General features: G+C 38.7%; 1 protein-coding gene across 50 annotated transcripts in view; it reads left to right on the top strand.

Annotated features, from left to right (window-relative positions):
- RIMS2 (regulating synaptic membrane exocytosis 2) overlaps nucleotides 1–19,365 on the top strand; it is a 341,566-nt gene that overhangs the window by 283,033 nt on the left and 39,168 nt on the right. For 34 of the 50 annotated variants that reach the window (XM_059671970.1, XM_059671956.1, XM_059671942.1 and 31 more), the window contains one exon: nucleotides 4,998–5,239. The exons of the other annotated variants lie outside the window; for them this stretch is intronic. In XM_059671970.1, the coding sequence (XP_059527953.1) occupies nucleotides 4,998–5,239 (242 nt within the window). The remainder of the gene's footprint in view (nucleotides 1–4,997; nucleotides 5,240–19,365) is intronic. 50 annotated transcript variants of the gene reach the window in all.

Here is a 19,365-nt window from a genome sequence, read left to right as displayed (position 1 = left end):
ACTCTAAAGTTATCTGTCTCCTTTCCATCCTTAAGTGTTTTCTCTGTTCATGTGCTTTGGTTCTCATACTCCACTGTATTGGTTGCTAGGCCCCAAGTATCTCTAATCGCAAAATTCTGAATCACCTCAGCCTCTAATTCCTTGGGTGAATTCTCTTCTAACCACCTTCCAGCTCTCAAACAAGAATATAATGAAATTCTTGTTTGGACGTGACTATATATTTTGTTTACAATGCTACTCACAAACTCAGAATTTGTCTTTCCTATTTATCTTAACAGCCAAACACTTGGATCTGTTCATTCAAATCTATTAATTAACACTTTTAACCCTGTGGCCTGTAACCTTCATTTAATTTAATCGCATACTTCTATAACTGATATGCTATTTAACTCTTTGGGGAAATATTTATAAATATTTTACTCACCTTTCATTACCTTTTGCCTAATGATTGACAAAGTAGATTTGCTTTTTAATAAAAAAAAAAAAAAAATCTTTCAGGATAGCCCAGCTGAGATAGCTATCAATTGGTTGGACGTCAACCTATGAAACAGGAGGTCAGGGTTCAATTCTGCTCAGGGCACATCCCAGGTAGAGGGTGTGCAAGGGGCAGCTGATCCATGATTTTCTCTCATCATTCATGTTTCTCCCTCTCCCTGTCCTTTCCACTCTGAAATCAATAAAAGTATATATTTTTAAAAGGAATTGTAAAAAAAAAATCTGCCCTGAGCGGTTTGGCTCAGCGGATGGAGCGTCGGCCTGCAGACTGAAGGGTCCCGGGTTCGATTCCAGTCAAGGGCATGTGCCTGGGTTGCCAGCACATCCCCAGCGGGGGGCGTGCACGAGGCAGCTGATCGATGTCTCTGGCTCTCTGTCCCTCTCTCTTCCTCTCTGTAAAAAATCAATAAAATATATTAAAAACAAAACAAAAAAATCTCTCAGGATACAACTTTCAATAACAATAAGGATGTGATGAAATAGATCACTTGCATTGGCAATTTTATATATTTTACTTTTAGAATACTAAATAGATCATTTTTCATTTTTTTATAAAGCAAAAATTAGAAAATGTGCCTAAGACAGAACGTAGAAATGTAGAAACTCTGTGTCTTTTTCTGAAACGGCGTAGCCTATATCAACACCCAATATTATTGTGCAGGAAACTGGATTAGCTTGAAAGCCGTGCTACACCTTTGGTCTATGGTATGAACTGTGTGTGTTGAATGATTTTACCTACGTCAAAGGAAAGGAGTGTTGGTCTTTGATTGCTCTTTTTATTTGTTTCATTTGTTTATTTCTTTTAATTTTTTTTCTTATTGCCAATACCTTTTATATTCATTTTGGGGGAAACAAAATTTTTAAAAAGGACATTTTTTAAAAGCACAATTACCAACCAGAGAAAATGAAAACATCCTTTAGGACACAGTTCCCAGTGTCTCCATCCAGATCTTTTTGCATTTATACTCCCCCCCCCCCCAAGAATATAAAACTTCCTCAACAGACAAGTTATTTTTCTTCATATTCCCTGTTCATATTCATATTTTTACGCAGGTTTCCCGAACTACCTAATTTAGCAAGAGATGTTTCTTTCTTTTTTTTATATGAATTTCTTTGTTTCTCTGTGTGTGCCACTGAAGAGCCTCCGGCAGTTGAATTTGTCTGTGTCTCCAAGCCTTAGGGTAATTCCTCATTTAGTATGTGTGCCAGCCAAAACTAAGCTCAAATGTCTGCCTCCTCTCTCCCTTTCTCCATGTCAGGAACATATTTTATGTCAATAAATATTTATTTACAACAGCATTTTCAAAGGTACATTCTATTTTATTGATGAACATAACTTATTCAGACACCCTCTATTGTTGGACGTTTATGGGGTTTTCCCGTGTGTGTTTATTTTGCTGTTGTAATCAATTCTCAATAAATAATCTTTCTTGCTAAATCTGTACACATTGCTAAGATTTTCCTTAGGATCAATCCTAAAAATAGAATTGATAGGTTAAAAGGTCGGCTTATTTTTTTAAGGTTTTTTATATATTTGCCAAATTGCCCCTCAGAAATCTATCACTGAGACCACCAGCAACATTGGAAATTTATTATATTACGAGACCCTTTCAAATTCTGTCTTTTAAAGTAATTGGTAATGTAATGGGTCTTGGCTTTATTAAGCACAATGAGCATTCCAAATGACACCCATGTTTGCAGAGTCTTTACAAGTATTCTATAAATCAAGAGCCCGAAAACTTTAAAATGTATAGTTGATAGTTTGTTTGCTTTAGGTTTAGGGGACATCCACTGAGGACAGTAAAATAAGCCAATAGTGATACCCTCACATAAGTCACCCTCCCTCAGAAGAGCATTCCAGCACAACTACTTATAAATTCATCCCTGGTGACCTCGAAGTTTTAAGGAGATGAAAAGTAGATCCATCTTAACAAAAAGTCTAATAACCCTTTCTGGTAGATAATGCATAATCCAAGTTGCTAGGTTGAAGAGAAGTGTACTTCTTTAAAACCAAATGCCAATTAAAATATTAACCTACATGCCGATTTATCATTTCCATTTAGTATTTTATTGTGTCCCGTTTGATTTTGGCCAAGTTTTTTATGCCCTTTATATCCAACCATGAAAATTAAAAATCAGAAATCAGAAGGCCCAGTAAGCCATATTTTGTGAGTATATCTTTGGCTTCCGTGATAGATAAAGTAGGTGGGTTTTTTAGAAAATGTATGTTTGGGGTACAAATTCTTACATAACAGGAGCACTAGGTTACTGTGACTCTGTGGGCCTTTGTTATTATTTTCAAAGCCTTTGCTCAACCCAAAACTGCTTTTTCTATGCCATGCCATGCCTTTTCTGATGACAGCATACTATGAAAATCTTACGTTGCATTCTGCGTTTATTTGCTCAGAGTCCCTGGAACAAGAGGTATCTAGAGAAGCAAAGCATCCACTAGTTAAAGGGGACCTTACAGATATTCCAGTTCAAGATGTTAATAGATGCTTAATGGTTGATGATGGTGATGATGGTGATATTGAGAAAGAGGAAGAGAATAGTTTTTGGAGCTCATTTCTGCTTGGTGCTTGCTTACGTTTTCTTACTTGTTAAACAAGGAAACCAAACTCCAGAAAGGGAAACAGCTCCCCCAAGATCAGTCACCAAAGCCAAAGAACAAACCGGAATTCATGACTCCTAGTGTAGTTAGTCTACTCTCCCTTAGATAATGCTGGCTGCATGAAAACAGTTTTACACATTTTAATCTCAAAATGTTTCACTTTAAATTTATAGTTGCAAATATTATTTCTACTGATGCTGTTACGTATTTACTGTATATTATAATACATGTTTGACCTTATTTTATCTAGTGCCCATATCCTTAAAAATAATTATTGTAATTTCTATTCATTGAATTTTTACTTCAGACATATTATCTCTATTATTGAAAATAAAGAAGGAAAATTCTAATTTTATACATTAGAGGAAGCGGACGCTCAGAGTAGAGCAATTAACTCTTTCAGAAAAAGCGAAGTTGGGATTCAAGCCCATGTTTATATGCCTCTAAAATGTTTTGTTTTTTGTTGCTTATTAAAGAATAGCAACATCAGGCAAGCTTGAAAATGATCGATTTGAGGTTTATAGAAGCATATACACTGTTCTCTTTGCTTCTCTCTCTCTTTCTCTTTATGCCTCATTTCTTGTTGAAACTAATGTGGTGGTTAAAATAATATACTTTACTGTATTTTTTTAAAATTTCATATTGAGCCTTTCCCCTCTTAAATATTTGGAGAAAATGTACATACATTAATAAAATTAACAAGTTGTCCTATCCTTTTAGCAGATTTTACTCTAGGCTAGAGAAAAAAATATTTTGTTTTTCTAAGACCAAGAAATTGAATAGAGATAAGAGCTCACCTCAGTGGGTCAGTTTTCTTATTTTCATCCTTTAAATGATGTATACATTTTTTCTAATGTTTTCTATGTTTTATTTTGTTTCTGTAATTATGTGTTATATGCTCAGATTGATCAGAATCAAAGTAAAGCAGAAACTATCACTTTCTCATGCTGAGCCAAAAATTGGTGATACATAAATGAGTCTTCCTATTTCTGCCATTCAGGCTGCTTCCTTCACATTCTTCCAGGCTTATGGGGCTATGGATAGCCTACTTCCTCATTCTTTAACTTCTTACTCTACCTGCTACCCCAGGCAGTGATCATGAGAAAATCCAGGTCCTCTTTCTGATTACTTCCATCCACGGAGTCAGTCCCGCAGATCTGCAGTCAGCTCGCATGCCTCCTGGACTCACTGATTGCTTTCTGACCACCGTCTAGAAAACCGATAATGATTTTTCGTTGCCAAATGAATGCAAGAGGAAAATCTTTTTTAATATTGACTTATGTCAATAAATATGAAACTATATGAAGTGAAATAAATTATGTTTAATTCAAAGCTAATGAAAACATCAGTCCCTGTTAGAAGATTTCGCTATTGCTAGATAAACTTCATTAGGTTTTTCATAAAGCAAAAAAACTTGTTTTAAAGGACCACTCTGAGCAATGGATGCTGTAATTTTCGCCATTTTTTTTTTTTTTTTTTTTGTAAAATGTTCCCACTCCATCGAATTTCTTTTTGAAGGCAGTAGCGAATCAATAGGGGAGGAAGCTTTGGAAACATCCTCCATAGGCTACACAGCTGCCTCAAAGCTTATTTTCACTTGCAGGACAGCCCCCTGATTTTTCATGAATTTTTTTCTTCCTCTGGCCATGCAAACTGGCATCTTCTTTGACACCAGAAGTGAAACGATAAGTCCGTTTTCCATAGTCGCGTTAAGGTTCACCCCAAGTAGGAAGGCCCGTTCATGACCCTGGTATTTGAAAAACCGTCATCCTCAAAATATGCCCCATAAATGATGGACTTCCATTCGATCTCAGATGTTTCCTCTAAAATACCCTTTCTGTCTTTTCCCTTTTACTCTCGTCTTCACTCTTAACGACCCATCGGCCTACAGTGTCTTTACGTCCAAAATGCAAAGCCGACAAGTGGGCGCCTCGGGGAAGAACATGACCAAGAGCACCAGCATCAGCGGCGACATGTGCTCCCTGGAGAAGAGCGAGGGCAGCCAGTCGGACACGGCGGTGGGCGCCCTGGGCCCCGGCGGCCACCAGCGGCGCTCTAGCATCGGGGCCAAAATGGTAGCTATTGTTGGCCTCTCCCGGAAAAGTCGCAGCGCTTCTCAGCTCAGCCAGACGGGTAGGCATTTTTCTGTTACTTTTGACTTCATCTCTGAGTTGTCGTTTAAGTACATATATTCTTTTTCTCTAACTCATTTTATTGCAGTAACATGTGGACCATGACCTGTTCCGGAGGGAAAGGGGCACTTTAAACTAGCCAGCGCTTCTGAAAATGGAACAATGGTTTTGTTTTTCAGGGATGAACCTGCTCTAACTCCAGCCGTGGCCAGTGTTCTTGCAATGGGTTTAACGTCTTTCTTCCTCAGGGAGGGGCTGAGCCGGGGTCCCCCTGATTGCCGGTTGCTGATCCTTTGTAAAGGTGCCCTGACCTGTGGGCTCTTTGCTTTTCTGTAGCTTTCTCAAGTTGGAACCCGCCCAGTTCATTTTCATTCCCAGCAAGATACGGTGATGAAGACGGCGCCTCATGTTCTGGGCGAATAATAGATTTTTATTGCTGACAACCCAACTTCTTTTTCAGTTTGTGAGCAGCAGTTACCAGTGGTATCAATTGCCTCACTGCAGTTTCTTTCCCTGTTAAAACTTCAAGCAACACCATTCTCCAGCAGCAGGGATAGAGGAATTTTCTGCTGACAGTGAAGATAGTCCAAGCTTTGCCAGTTTTTAAATTCAGTCGCTAAGTCACATCCACCAAAATAAATTAGATACAGTGCTCCTACTCAGAAAAGCCTCTGTTAGCAATTAAGAAATCTGTGAGTCAAAGCAATGTCTTTTTTTCAAATGGGTGTTGATAATTAAACATTAACTCCCTGGTATCATGGAAATAATAGTGTATCTTCTACTTAACTAACAGACAAAAGCATATAATGTGGTGTTTCTTTTACAGCAAATAAATTATAGGCAAATGGATTAAATCTCATTTATGTTTGAATACTAGTGTTCTTATACACAAAAGTCAAGATGAAAATGTGCAACACAAAAAAAATTTAAATATACATTATTCCCTGGACCCGGCTGATCTTGATTTTACAAACTATAATGGCGATTTTGGAATTGGAGCCTTATGTAATGATATTATATTGAAATAGTTACTTGGTGGTATTCCTTATAACCTGGTTGTAACTCACTATATTTAATATGATTGCTACAAGAATTTTTCATTTTGTGTTTCAAAATGTTATTTTGCATTTTAGTACAGAAATAGAAATTTGATTTATGAACATAAAGATCATATTTAAATGATTTTTAATTGCTAATATTTATGCATAATTAACTGTTTTAACTGTGTTGTGCTAATACGATAAATGTTAGCCTTTGAAATTTTTCATATATTTCTCTGGTAGAACTTAATTTATTGCACTTTTCTCTTTAAAATTTATAAACATCTATCAATCAAAAACTGCTCTAAAAATAAGGTTTATTAATTTTAAAAAGTTATGAACCTAAAACAGACAATAATAAGACTACAAGAGAATATGTGGTATTTAAATAATTGATTCCATACTGAGTTTAATTGTAGGACATTCAGAAGAAGTCTTTTAATTTTATTAAAATAAATGCTTTAAGGTTTTTGAGCATCGGCATATAAACAGAAATGCAATTTTAAGGTAAAGGCTTGTTTTTCGTTGTTGTTGTTAATACCTGAGAATATTTTTTCCATTGATTTTTTTTTTTTAAGAGAGAAAGTGGAAGGGAGACAGACAGACAGACAGACAGAGAGAAACATCAATGGAAGAGAGACACATCAACTGGTTGCCTCCCAAATGCACCCCAACCATGATCCAGGGAACAAACCTGCAACCGAGGTGTGTGCCCTTGGCTGGGAATTGAACCTGAGACCCTTTGGTACAAGGGCCGACGCTCTAACCACTTAGACACACCGGCTAGAATGGCAAAGGCCATTTTTAATGAAATTTCCATGCACTCTGAATAGGTATATGGAGCTACTGTTTGCCTTTTATTCAATTGAATCCGGTTCCAGTTACCTACTAGGAAGGCTTCCAAAGAGGCAGTAGCAAGTATTTGCTGGAAATTTAATAAAGCCCTAGCCGAACAGTATAAAATTCTACCCGGAGTAGCGCTAGCTCATTCCTCCAACATATGGAAAAGTAGGAGTGTTGGCTCATTGTCCCCTTGGGCTTTGAAAGCTGTTTGGTCTCAAAGTCTTTGTAGAGTGAAAAACACTAAGGCAGCATTCATCTTTCCTCTCTAAGTGGACAAATTCTTCTAACTTTTGCCTGTTAGAGGAAGTTGTGTGTGTATTAACTGACACTCTTATTCACCACTTTATTCGGTGTGTTTGACAACGTAACATCATACAGTTACTCAGTCAATATTGATTGGATTTCTACCCCGTGGCCGACACCAGGCTGCGTATTAACTGGGATCCTCCTCATTTGCTAAGCATGTGCCAGTGGGAAGGAGAGACAGGCCTGAACAAATAAGGTAATAATTAGTTGCAATTACAAAGCTTGCCTTGATGGAGAAGTACCAGGTGACTGGAAAGCATAGCATAGAAGATGCTAACCTGGTCTGGCTCATTTTCCATCCACCCTCTCTCTGGTTGGATACTTTAAACCCAAGAGGGTTTTAACGAATGTTGAATGAGATAAAACATTGCACATGGTGTAAGGTGCCTTTCTGTCTATGCATTTGGTTTGTTTGACAATCTCTATAGTTATTTATACAGTCCACAAATAGTTATCCTGTGTTGTCAGTGTGCGAGTGTGTGTGTGTGTGTGTGTGTGTGTGTGTGTGTTTCTGTTAAAAACAATTGAAAGTCAAATGACCTTTTGAAATGGCATTTAAATTCAACTGTATAGGACCTGAATTTGTATACGAGGTATATACTATGAGGGAGAGTGGCAATAGATTCTAGTTTAACCTACATGTATGCTTGAAGTTGAAATAGTGGCAAAGTGGGTCTCGGATACTTTTCTTAGGCATAAAAGTTTGGCACTGACACAAGAATGTAATTTCTGTAGCTTTTAGTCCAAAAAGGTGGGGGTTTTATTTCTGTGTTTGTTCCGGTATGTGAGGAATTTATTGCTTTTCACTTGAAGCTTCAGGATCGCTTAGAAAATGAGAGTGGGACAAGAGCTATGAGAGAAGTATGACATGAGGTGGGGAAATTCTGATGAGGACATTGATGGCGAGGCAACATGTAATGCAGAAGCAGAAGAAAACATAGGAAGATGTAAAGACAAGGAAACAATCGCAGAAAACCACAGAGAACCCCAGGGTGGGGGTCTGGGCGGGGGGCCGGGGGGGAAGGCTGCGCTCATAAAGGAGGCATCTGCTTCTACAAGTTTCAACCAGACCCTCCTTTCCAAAGGAAGCATAGCGGCCAGAGGTAGGAGAAAAGCGGCCACCAGCCCCTCTCACAGCCCTTCCAGTCCCACTGACATTTGAAGTATCTCAAGTCCTTGCCCTTTTTGGCCTTGTTCCCCCGCTGCCAGCGGTCATTTTATCCTGGAATCAGACCTGAGTCAGAGGGAAGGCGATGGCCAAGGGTTTCTGACCTGCTCTCAGCCAGGCTGAGCTCTTCCTTTAACCCGTCGCTTGTAAAATTACTTTACTGGAAATGACAGTTGGTTAGACTTATACTTCAATATATTGAAATAGATTTATTTTTTAAAAAAAGATTAAGAATCTGCCCTAACCGGTTTGGCTCAGTGGATAGAGTGTTGGCCTGCGGACTGATGGGTCCCAGGTTTGATTCCGGTCAAGGGCATGTACCTGGGTTGCGGGCACATCCCCAGTAGGGAGTGTGCAGGAGGCAGCTGGTCAATGTTTCTCTCTCACCGATGTTTCCAACTCTCTATCTCCCTTCCTCTCTGTAAAAAATCAACAAAATATATATATATTTTTAAGAATCTGTGTTCAATTTGACTTATGCATTTGGAAAGTAAGTACATATTCAAAAGTTCATTTCTTATTTCTAACTGAAATGGAAAACTGAAGTTCATTTCCTTCCTCAACAAAGTGTAATATTCTAAATCATACAGCACAGTTCACAGTTTAAAGTTACACAAGGTCTTCTCTTTGAATCATGTTCTAGGGTTTTATTTTCACTTCCAGTTAAATCTTTATTGTTTTATATTTTGTAATAATGAAACTGAGTGGCTCACATGCTGTGTATATTTGTATAATCTTCATATATTTAGATATGAATGAGCCTTATTATTCTGAGTTACACAATCTCAACTGTAATAAAATTTCCTCACAGATTCTGGATGCTGTAGTATTCCTCTGTTTAAGCCTCTCAATCATATTTAGTATCCCCTGGATGTGTATTTATTTTTATTTTTGTTAACCCTCAACAGAGGAGGTTTTTATATACTAAACTCAGGTAAAATTCCATGGCATTTAAATTCTATGCTTAAACTTTTAAGTGGACTGTCAAAGCAACACTAAACACTTTGATTTTTAAAAAGTATTAAAATTTTAAATATTCAATCAATATGATTAACTGTGTTTCTAATAAAGGTTGTTGTATAGGTACTATGGACTATTAAAAATTGTACAGAAACTCTACAAATCAAACCCATCATGATTATGTAATCTCCTTTCTTTTCCATTCCGAAGTACACCTTTGAAGAGCTGCCAAAGATGTGTTACCTGCTAAGATATCATTGTTTTAGCATAATGAATCTGCAGTAACAAACACAGAGACTTCTATTCACATTTTCAGAAATGGAATCCCCCAAAACCTATTGAAACCCGTTATTTACAAAGATGGGTTTCAAAGAGTAGAGATACCAGGAGAAACCACAACTAGAGAAAAGTGCGGCATCATTGCTCATAGAAAGCGTTCGCACCTTGCAGACATTCTTTAAAGGTTAAAGAAATGCCAGCATCTGAAGCATCACTGGGCAGCCCCAGTGATTCCTGTAGACTGAGGCATGGTTTCTAGGGGTGGCCAGTCTCTTCTTTCACTCCAAGAGACAAAGAACAGAGCCCAGCTACATACCTGTGCATACCTGCACACTCCTCTTTATCCCAGGACAGGGTAAAATCTGTTCCCAAACCAGTCCAGCTTCTTAGGGTGGCAAGTCTCTCTCTCCCTCCCTCCCTCCCTCCCTCCCTCCCTCCCTCCCTCCCTTCCCTCCCTCCCTCCCCTCCCTCTCTCCTGTGTTGTTCTGTCTACAGTTCCATCTGAGGCAGGAATTGTATCAGTCTCAAGAGTCCTTGGCCTCATGTTTTATATGCTATTCTAACTTGCTTGTGTCTGTGCTATCTTGCATTGCACTGGCAACATGTGCTCCCTTACTTGTGGTTTCTTAGCTATTGTTGACTCACTAGAGGCCCGATGCACGAAGATTTGCGCAATAGGCCTTCCTTCCCCTGGCTGCTGGCACCGGTTTTCTTCCAGTACCCGGGACCCAGGCCTTTGGTCTGGCCACAGTGGAGAAGCCAAGCCTCTTCAGTATTCAGTCATCTTCAGTCTTTGCTCGGGTCGGAGCCTTCAGTCTTCGCTCCGTGCCTGCGTATGCAAATTAACCCGCCATCTTTGTTGGGTTAATTTGCATACCATCCTGATTGGCTGGTGGGTATAGCAGAGTGACAACCAATTTACATACTTCTCTTTTATTAGTGTAGATGACCTTGCCTCTCTAGCTCTCCTACCCTGGCTTGTTTTCCTATTCTCCATTCTGAACTCATCCTAAGAACTAAAGGAATTGGCAGATTCCCTAAGCATTTATCTTCTGGTTGTAATAAGCCGTGAGTCAGGAGCAGTGCAGAAGGCTTCTCTGATTGGATTGGAGCCTTGCCCGCCTGCTGTCACCATCACTGTCACCAGTACTGTTGTACCTGCCAGTCTGTTCCTGCTCACTAGTCCTCGCCTGGCTGTCAATCATAACGGGCATGATTTCGTTCTCCCAGGCTTTAATTTGGTGCTTTAAATTATGGGTTTATTTATTCTCTCCTTGCTGTGAAATTATAGGCACTTTCCATAGTAACAGTATCTTTATAGCTATGGAGACACAAAGCAAGCCTTTCCATAATGAAGAAAAGAAAAAAATATATAAACATTATATGATAATTTTCATATTAAGGAAAAATATTAAGCAGAAATAATCGAATGACCGTCATATGACTTCCACCAGGCTTTCTCAGTACTGTTTAGAAGTTACATATACTTTAGAATTGCTATCTGAACGGCAGAAACAGCACCTGGTTTTATATAGTACTCCTATTTTATCGTTAGCAACCTTTATAAATATTTACTTATTACAAGCAGTATGGTTATTTGACATAAGGAAGAAATGCAACAAATTCAACCAGTGAATTTATATTGAAATATGGTCCTATAAATTAGTCAACAGTATGTTTAAGTATAATTCACTGTAATTATGATCAATAATATATTTCATTTGCATCTAAAGGAGATAACATTTTTTAAAAAAAACTTGAATTGCTTTTCTCACCAGTGGAATAAGACAGGTGGTAATACATTTCATGACTGTGAAACCGAAGCAAAAATGTTCAGTGGATTTCTTGAGTAATAATGAAGCAAAGAAAAAGCCTAGTTCATTGTTTTAAAATGCGATCATGCTGCCTTTGTACTGGGAAAATTTATTTTAAATTTATAACTATATTGTATATAGTAGCTATTTTTGTAGGGAGTACATTACGATAGCAAATTTATATACCTTATCTGTAATGTGTTTACTTTTTCAGAACTAAGCTGATTCTCTGCTTAATAAGATCCTACAAGTATATGGTCATTTTCTAGCTTTTACATATCAACTAAGACGAAGTGCTACTGAGAAACTTTTCTAACATAAATGACTCTAAAGGTAAAATAAACTTAAATGCTTAAAGATGATCTCCTCAAATTAGTTACACAGGCAAAGAAGGAAGAATCACACCCTGGATGTGTAGATATAAGGCAGTGACAGGCCGAGGCACAGTGGTACTTAGCAATAGTGCGTCCATAATGCATTTCTCTTTGGGCCTTGCTTTCTTGATTCTAGGCTTCCAGGAAGATATGAGAGCTGCAGAGAGGATGGGCCAGAGTCTGAGGGATTATACTTTCTATTGCTGCTGTAACAAGTTACTACAACTGTAGAGGCTCAAAACAACCAAATTTATGATCGCACACTTTCTGTAGGTAGAAGTCCAGACAGTGTGGCTCACTGGTTCTCTCTCACACGGCCAAAAGCAAGGTGTTGGCAGGACTGTGTTCCTTTCTGGTGGCTCTACTGATGACTCCTCTTCCAGGCTTCTTCTGGTTGCTGGCAGAATTCCATTCCATGCATGTGTGGGACTGAAGGGCAGTCCCCATTTCTTTGCTGGGGATCATTCTCAGCTTCTAGGATCATTCCAACGCCAGCAGTGGTGGTCAAGTCCTCAAGCTTCCAATCTCTCTACCTGTCCTCCTTCCTCATCTAAGTGTGACTTAACTGTAGAATGGTCTCTGCACGTAGAAGAGCGAAAAGGGCATGCTCATTTTTTAAAAAATATATGTTATTGATTTCTTACAGAGAGGAAAGGAGAGGGATAGAGAGCTAGAAACATCGATTAGCTGCCTCCTGCACACTCCCCACTGGGGATGTGCCCGCAACCAAGGTACATGTCCTTGACCGGAATCGAACCCGGGACCCCTCAGTCTGCTGGCCGACGCTCTATCCACTGAGCCAAGCCGGTCAGGCAGGGCATGCTCATTTTTAATTTAGAAAAATATTTTCAAATAACCCTCTAAAAGTACTGAGCCATTTATATCCTCTACAAGAAATTCTAAGAGAGCCTATTTTTACCCACTCTTGGCCATATTAGTGTTCATTTCTTTTCATCTTTGCCAGCCTAGTACAAATTTTCACTTTCACTTTATTTAGTACTCAACACTGAATACATTCTTTGATTATTGGTAAGGTTAAGAATATTTCCACCACTTACTGATTTATTCATTATTTTAATTTCATTTTTCCTGTGTAATACTTGTTCTGTCTGTGCCCATTTTCCTGGTTTTGGTCATATTTGGTAAAACCTTCCCCTATCTTATACTATAAAATTTTATATTTCATTTTGACGTGTGTATGAGGTTTTTATGCGCCTGGAATTTCTTTTGTAGTTGGTGAGAAGTAGAAATCTAAATTTATTTTTTCCAAGTAGATAGTTAGAACTAGGTAATTCACTGAATAACCCAAACTTTATTTATATAAAATCCCATATTTTGTATATTTCAGTTTTTATTTTTGTTCTTCTTGGATTTTCTATTCTGATCTACTAAATTGAGAAGTTGAAACAATACCATAATGTTTTAAATATTAATTTTGTTTTATTGTTTACTAGAGGCCCGGTGCACAAAAATTTGTGCACTCGGGGGGGGAGGGGGGGGTCCCTCAGCCTGGCCTGTGCCCTCTAGCAGTCTGGGACCCCTCGGGAGATAATGACCTGCTGGCTTAGGCCTGCTCCCGGGTGGCAGAGGGCAGGCCCAATCCCTAGGTGCAGCCCCTGGTCGGGCTCAGAGCAGGGCCGATTGGGGAGTTGGGGCGCCGCCCCCTGTCACACTCAAGGCAGGGTCGATGGAGAGGTTGTGGAGCAACCCCCTGTCACACACAGAGCAGGGCCAATCCGGGGGTTGGGGCGCTGCCCCCTGTCACACACAGAGCAGGGCCCATCAGGGGGGTTGGGGCTCCGTACCCTGTCATGCACAGAGCGGGGCCCATCAGGGGGTTGAGGAGCTCCCCCCTGTCACATACAGAGCAGGGCGGATCAGGGGGTTGGGGCGCCGCCACTCTCACACTCAGGGCAGGGCTGATGGGGAGATTATGGCTCTACCCCGTCACACACAGAGCAGGGCCTGTTGGGGGGGGGAGCTCCCCCCTATCAGGCACAGAGCAGGGTGGATAGGGAGGTTGTGGCCCCGCCCCCTGTCACACACAGAGCCGCAGGGCGATCAGGGGTTTGGGCGCTGCCCCCTGTCATGCTGATCCCGGTGCCGGGAGGCATATTACCCTTTTACTATATAGGGTAGAGGCCTGGTGCATGGGTGGGGCTGGCTGGTTTGCCCTGAAGGGTGTCCTGGATCAGGGTGGGGGTCCACTCTGGGGTGCCTGGACAGTCTGGGTGAGGGGCTGAGGGCTGTTTTCAGGCTAGGGGTGACTGAAGCTCCCAACCGCTCCTTTTTTCCTTTTTTTTTTTTTTTTTTTTTAATTCTGGGCCAGCTTTAGCTTGAGGCTTGGCTCCAGCTCTTAGGCCTCCGGCTGAAAGTAGGTTTCTGGCCTTTGCTTACAATGTTGCGAATCTGCTGGCTGAAGTTGGGCGTATTTGTTACAATGTTTCTTAAACTGCCCGCTCAGAGGCAGCCGCAGGCGGGGAACGTTGGAGTCCTCTGTCACTGAAGCAAGCAAGCCTCATGTTAGTTTCAAGCTGCCTGGCTGCCGGCCGCCATCTTGGCTGACAGTTAATTTGCATATCTCGCTGATTAGCCAATGGGAAGGGTATCGGTCGTACGCCAATTACCATGTTTCTGTTTTATTAGTGTAGATTTTACTAACTCATAGGTCAAGACTCTCCATATCTTATTCATCTTCAAAATTCTCTTGGCTACACTCATATTTTCTTTTCTTGGAAAACTGTACAATTAAAATTGCATTAAAATTTAAACTAATTTGAGAATTGGCATCTTTATACTATTGATTCATTCTATTCAGACTTATAGGCTGTCTCCATTGAGTAGGCTTTCTATGTCCTTCAGTAACACTTTGTAAATTTCATTAAATATCTTGTGGCTATGTCGCACTTGCTAATTTCTATCACTGTATTTCATTAGCTTCATACTCTGTTACTAATCTGACTCTAAACAAATTGGTTCAAAAGGAGACCATTCTAATTTTAAAGTCCTTAGTGATGTGTGTGTGAGCTTGGACGAACTAAGCACAAGACCCTTTCCTGTACATTCAGAACCTGAACACGTGTAAAAACAGGACCCGTTTTTGACAGATGTGAAACCACCATTTATTTGTAATAAATAATGACACAATCTAAAACAAAACAAAACACCTATTCCTAGATATTTTGTGACATATATTACCATTGGAAATACCATCTTTTTTCTAATACATTTTCTAAGTTGTTTTTAATATTTATTAAAATTATTGATTTAAACAGTGCTTTAAATCTTGTATGAGGCCACCTTAGTGATTAATTCTAATGCTTTTTTCTCATGAATTCTACTTATTTTTCACTTTAGATTTTCTAAATACAACTCAGATCTTCTGAAAATAATTTTCTCTCCTCCTGCAAGGTACTTTCAAGGTGCCTCAGCTCAGATCCATCATGATTAATTGGATAAGTGACTTAAGATATATTCTGAAATGATGTTTCAGTTATTCTCTGCTACTTTAGAAAATGGATCAGTATGCCTCTCTGCTTTTTTTTTAAAAGGATGGAGGAGAAGCAGTGATATATATTTTTTCCTTTCCCAAACCAAAATAGGCATTATATAAGTCATGTTGTCAAATGAAAAAGTAAAATTGTTTTCACTTGTACTGTATCCTCTGTAGTTCTTTGAAGCATAAACTTTAATCTATGATTCATTGCTTTTTAAGGTCATGGTACTATTTGATGTATTTATATGACATTGGGTCTTTGTCCAATCTAAAATCTATTTCCAGCTATCAATATTTTCAAAAGCATGAAGAAGTAAATTTTTAAAATGAATTAACAAAGTGACAGGAACAAGGACAAAGTAATCAAAAGCAATATTTATTAAGGGCTTCTATGCCTGTTGCATTCTAACTTTTCTCATTTAAATGTGTTTCTGGTTAAAAAATAGACACTATCAGTCATCATAAAAATGAAATTTTTTTTCATCTTAAGTAACATTTCCCAAAGTGTATCCTATAGGTCTTCAGATGCCAACAGATAATAAACAGAAAACTGATGTTTTGTGGACAAATGAGTATAGAAAATGTGGATGAAACAGTCTTAATATGTGGGTTTTATAAATTACAAGACTTTATAAAGTCATTTGTTATGTTTATGTGCTTTGTGACTTTTCAAAAGAAAGATACAATATGTAATGTCTCCATGACTCATTTTGACCAGGTAATTTTGGTCTCTGAAGCATATCTTAGAGTGACTATGTTTTGGAATACTTTGGAAAAATACCTAAACATCTTCAAATGTAAATTGTAGCACGTGCTTTTAAGAAAACGTAGAGTTAGAAGAAGTAGACAAAAAGCTCTTCTCTGATTATTCAGTTGTATGCCTCGTTGATATCTAGTTGCATATCTGTAGTTGCATTTTTCATTAAGTGGGTTGACTAAGAACCAAAATGCTCTTCCTCGCTGTTTTAAGTACCTCTGATCCATTCTTTAACTGAAGCATGAAGACACCATTCAGAACTAGCTGGGTGGTAATTAGTGAGGGGAGAGGTGTGGTAGGAAGAGGAGAGATGCAATGATACAGAAGAGCAGTTGGGGGGGCGATAAAGGTGCAGTGATCTAGCCAGAGATGAATTGCTTTAATATAAGGGATACTTATGGCAAATACACTTCTCAAGTGCAAACACTTTATCTTTTCTACAAACTATTATTTCTTTTTTATGTCTGTTTTAATTGATTTTTTTAGAGAGATGGGGGAAAGGAAGAGAGAAACATCAGTGTGAGAGAGAAATATCCATTGGCTGCCTTCTGCACACCCTCTCATAGGCATTGAGCCCACAACCCCAACATGTGCCCTGACTGGGAATCAAACCGAGACCCTTTGGTGCACGGGACGATGCTCAACCAACTGAGCCACACCAGCCAGGCTTAAGTTATTATTCTTAAAGTATCTACACTTAACTTTGTATAATCCTAGATTAAGAACTTCTAGAGAGAGAACACCATGTATTATAACTCTTTTACCTGCCTCATGACCTCTGAAACAGTACTTTTATTGAGTAGCATGAAAGATGATGCAAACTCTCACTGACTGTAGTCTCAAGTCTCTATGATTTCTCTTTCAATCTCTGTGTTGGTCAGTGTTTCCAAATAAATCAATGTCTAGTGGTTATTAGTAGTTGCTATTGAATGACTTTTTATTTTATTTTAGCTAATCCTAAAAGATTCAGTAAAAATTTAAATGATGTGATATATTTCTATAAATCTTTAGTTAATCAAAGATTCATTTGTGGAAGTAATAAAATTAACTGAGACTCATCTACCTCCTTTGAAAGGTACTGTGTTTAAGAACTCTCTTAACATATATGTACACATATACATATCATGATAAGAAGTCAGATTCTAGCAAAAGTATATGGTAGAGAAGAAATAAACAGAAAATTCATGGTCTGTGGGAGTTTTTTGTTTTACTGCTGTTATTTTTTGTGTATACTAATAGTACTAGCTACATATGTTCTGACAGGTGAGTTGTAAAATATTTTAAGTGTGAGTCCTGGTTTGTGTGAAGTATAATTGCCTTGTTTATATCTTTTTATGTGTATGGATAAATATAAATGTGTTCAAATTTCTTTAGTTACATTTACATGTCATGCCAGGAACCTAATTACAACTCAATAACCCCTGAAAAGAAAGCATAAAATCTTGCTTAAGCCAGTAATTAATTACATTTCATAGTAAACAAAATTAATTTATTAAAACTTCTATTACCAGGAAGATTTTCCTTCCTGGTAATAGTGGGTTGCATATATATTTTTAATTATCCCCGATCTCTGTAACCTTTCAAAGCTGTCATTTTGTCTTCATTTCTTTTCTGATTAGAATGAAGAGCGATTCAGCATGACTAAATAATAATACATAGGTGTTGTTTCCAAAGGGCCAAAAGCCAATCATTCTAGATTTGCCCGGATCCATGTTGTCTGTAGCCCAGAGTCCTGGCAAAATTCACTAATGCAAATAGTAAGCCTTATACTAAAAAAGTGCCTTTGGCTATGGAAATATAAGTAGAAATTAAAGAGATTTGTCATTTAAACTTGAGATAGTCAACATCTAAAAGTTCAAGTCTTTTGTTTTCTTCCTCACTAAATATCTTCTTAGTTATAATTATTTCTACCACTCTTTTTTTTCTTTTTTAGTTTTCAATTGCAGTTTACATCCAATATTATTTTTGTATTAGTTTTAAGTGTACAGCATAACGGCTGGACAATCATATATTTACAAAGTGACTTCCAGTACCCACCTGGCACCATACATCGTTATTAACAGAATTATAGCTACCAATTTGTACTGCTTAACCCCTTCATCTTTTTCACCCAGTCCCCCAAGCCCCTTCCCCTCTGGCAGCCATCAGCCTGTTCTCTGTATCTATGAGTCTGTTTCTATTTACAGGTGTCTGACTTGTAGCATTGCCAGGGTAGGGAGGAGTGGGTGAGGAAAAAGTAGGGGAGAATCAGCAATTCCCTTTGTCTATAGGGCTGACTACCAATGTTAGTCCATTCTCAGAACTCCAGGGGCTCTTCATGGCATATGTAAGCCCGTGGCCTTAATGCCTCCCACCACCTTCATCTTTTTGTTCTTTTAGGCCTTACCCACTCATGGTTTGCTGATATGCAGTGCAGAAGGGTTCTCCACGTGAGGCCAGACTGTTTTCCTTACCCGTACTAGAGAGTATTTGATATTCCATCTCCTCGGCCTATTACCTATTCCAGGTTCAAGTCCGGATCCAAGAAAGCCCAGCAGGATTCCAGCATTCTGCTGGTGTTCCCAAAGTTTGGGAAAGGATATTATTCAAAGGGGGAAAAATATCTTGAAGGAAAATAAAAGAAAGAACCTGTTTCCACGGGGAAAAGAAAAGGGTGGGAAGAAATAGCGTTGGCAGACTGAGCAATGGAACAAAACCATAACACTCGTCTCAAGTCTCAAGTTAGAGGATTTTCATACTCTTTCTCAGAGGAAATCAGAGGGTCGCCTTTGAAGAAAAGGTGATCTGTACAAAAGTCATTGTATGATTCTTACCTTTTCCTTCACAGGCTTAACGAGGCAAACTTTTTGCAGACATGAAAGTGTGGAAAATACATGTTCTTGTAAATTCCAAAAGAACTCATGTAGGCACTTTGTCATCTTCACTGTGAGAATTTCTGTTCAGTGCGTATAGTATGAGCAGTGTAATAATGACACTCTGTAGTGTGCTTAAGAATAAATCTCAAGGAACCTCGTGATGCGACAGCTCAATAGCTTCCTGCTGTTGGTGGAATGTCAATGCCGAGTTCAGAGAGGCTAGAAAATAAACGTG

The sequence above is a fragment of the Myotis daubentonii genome, chromosome 17 (assembly GCF_963259705.1).
Source record: "Myotis daubentonii chromosome 17, mMyoDau2.1, whole genome shotgun sequence".
Classification (NCBI taxonomy): Eukaryota; Metazoa; Chordata; class Mammalia; order Chiroptera; family Vespertilionidae; genus Myotis; species Myotis daubentonii.
Note: the sequence above shows the minus strand (reverse complement) of the source record. Positions and strands in the feature narration are given on the sequence as shown.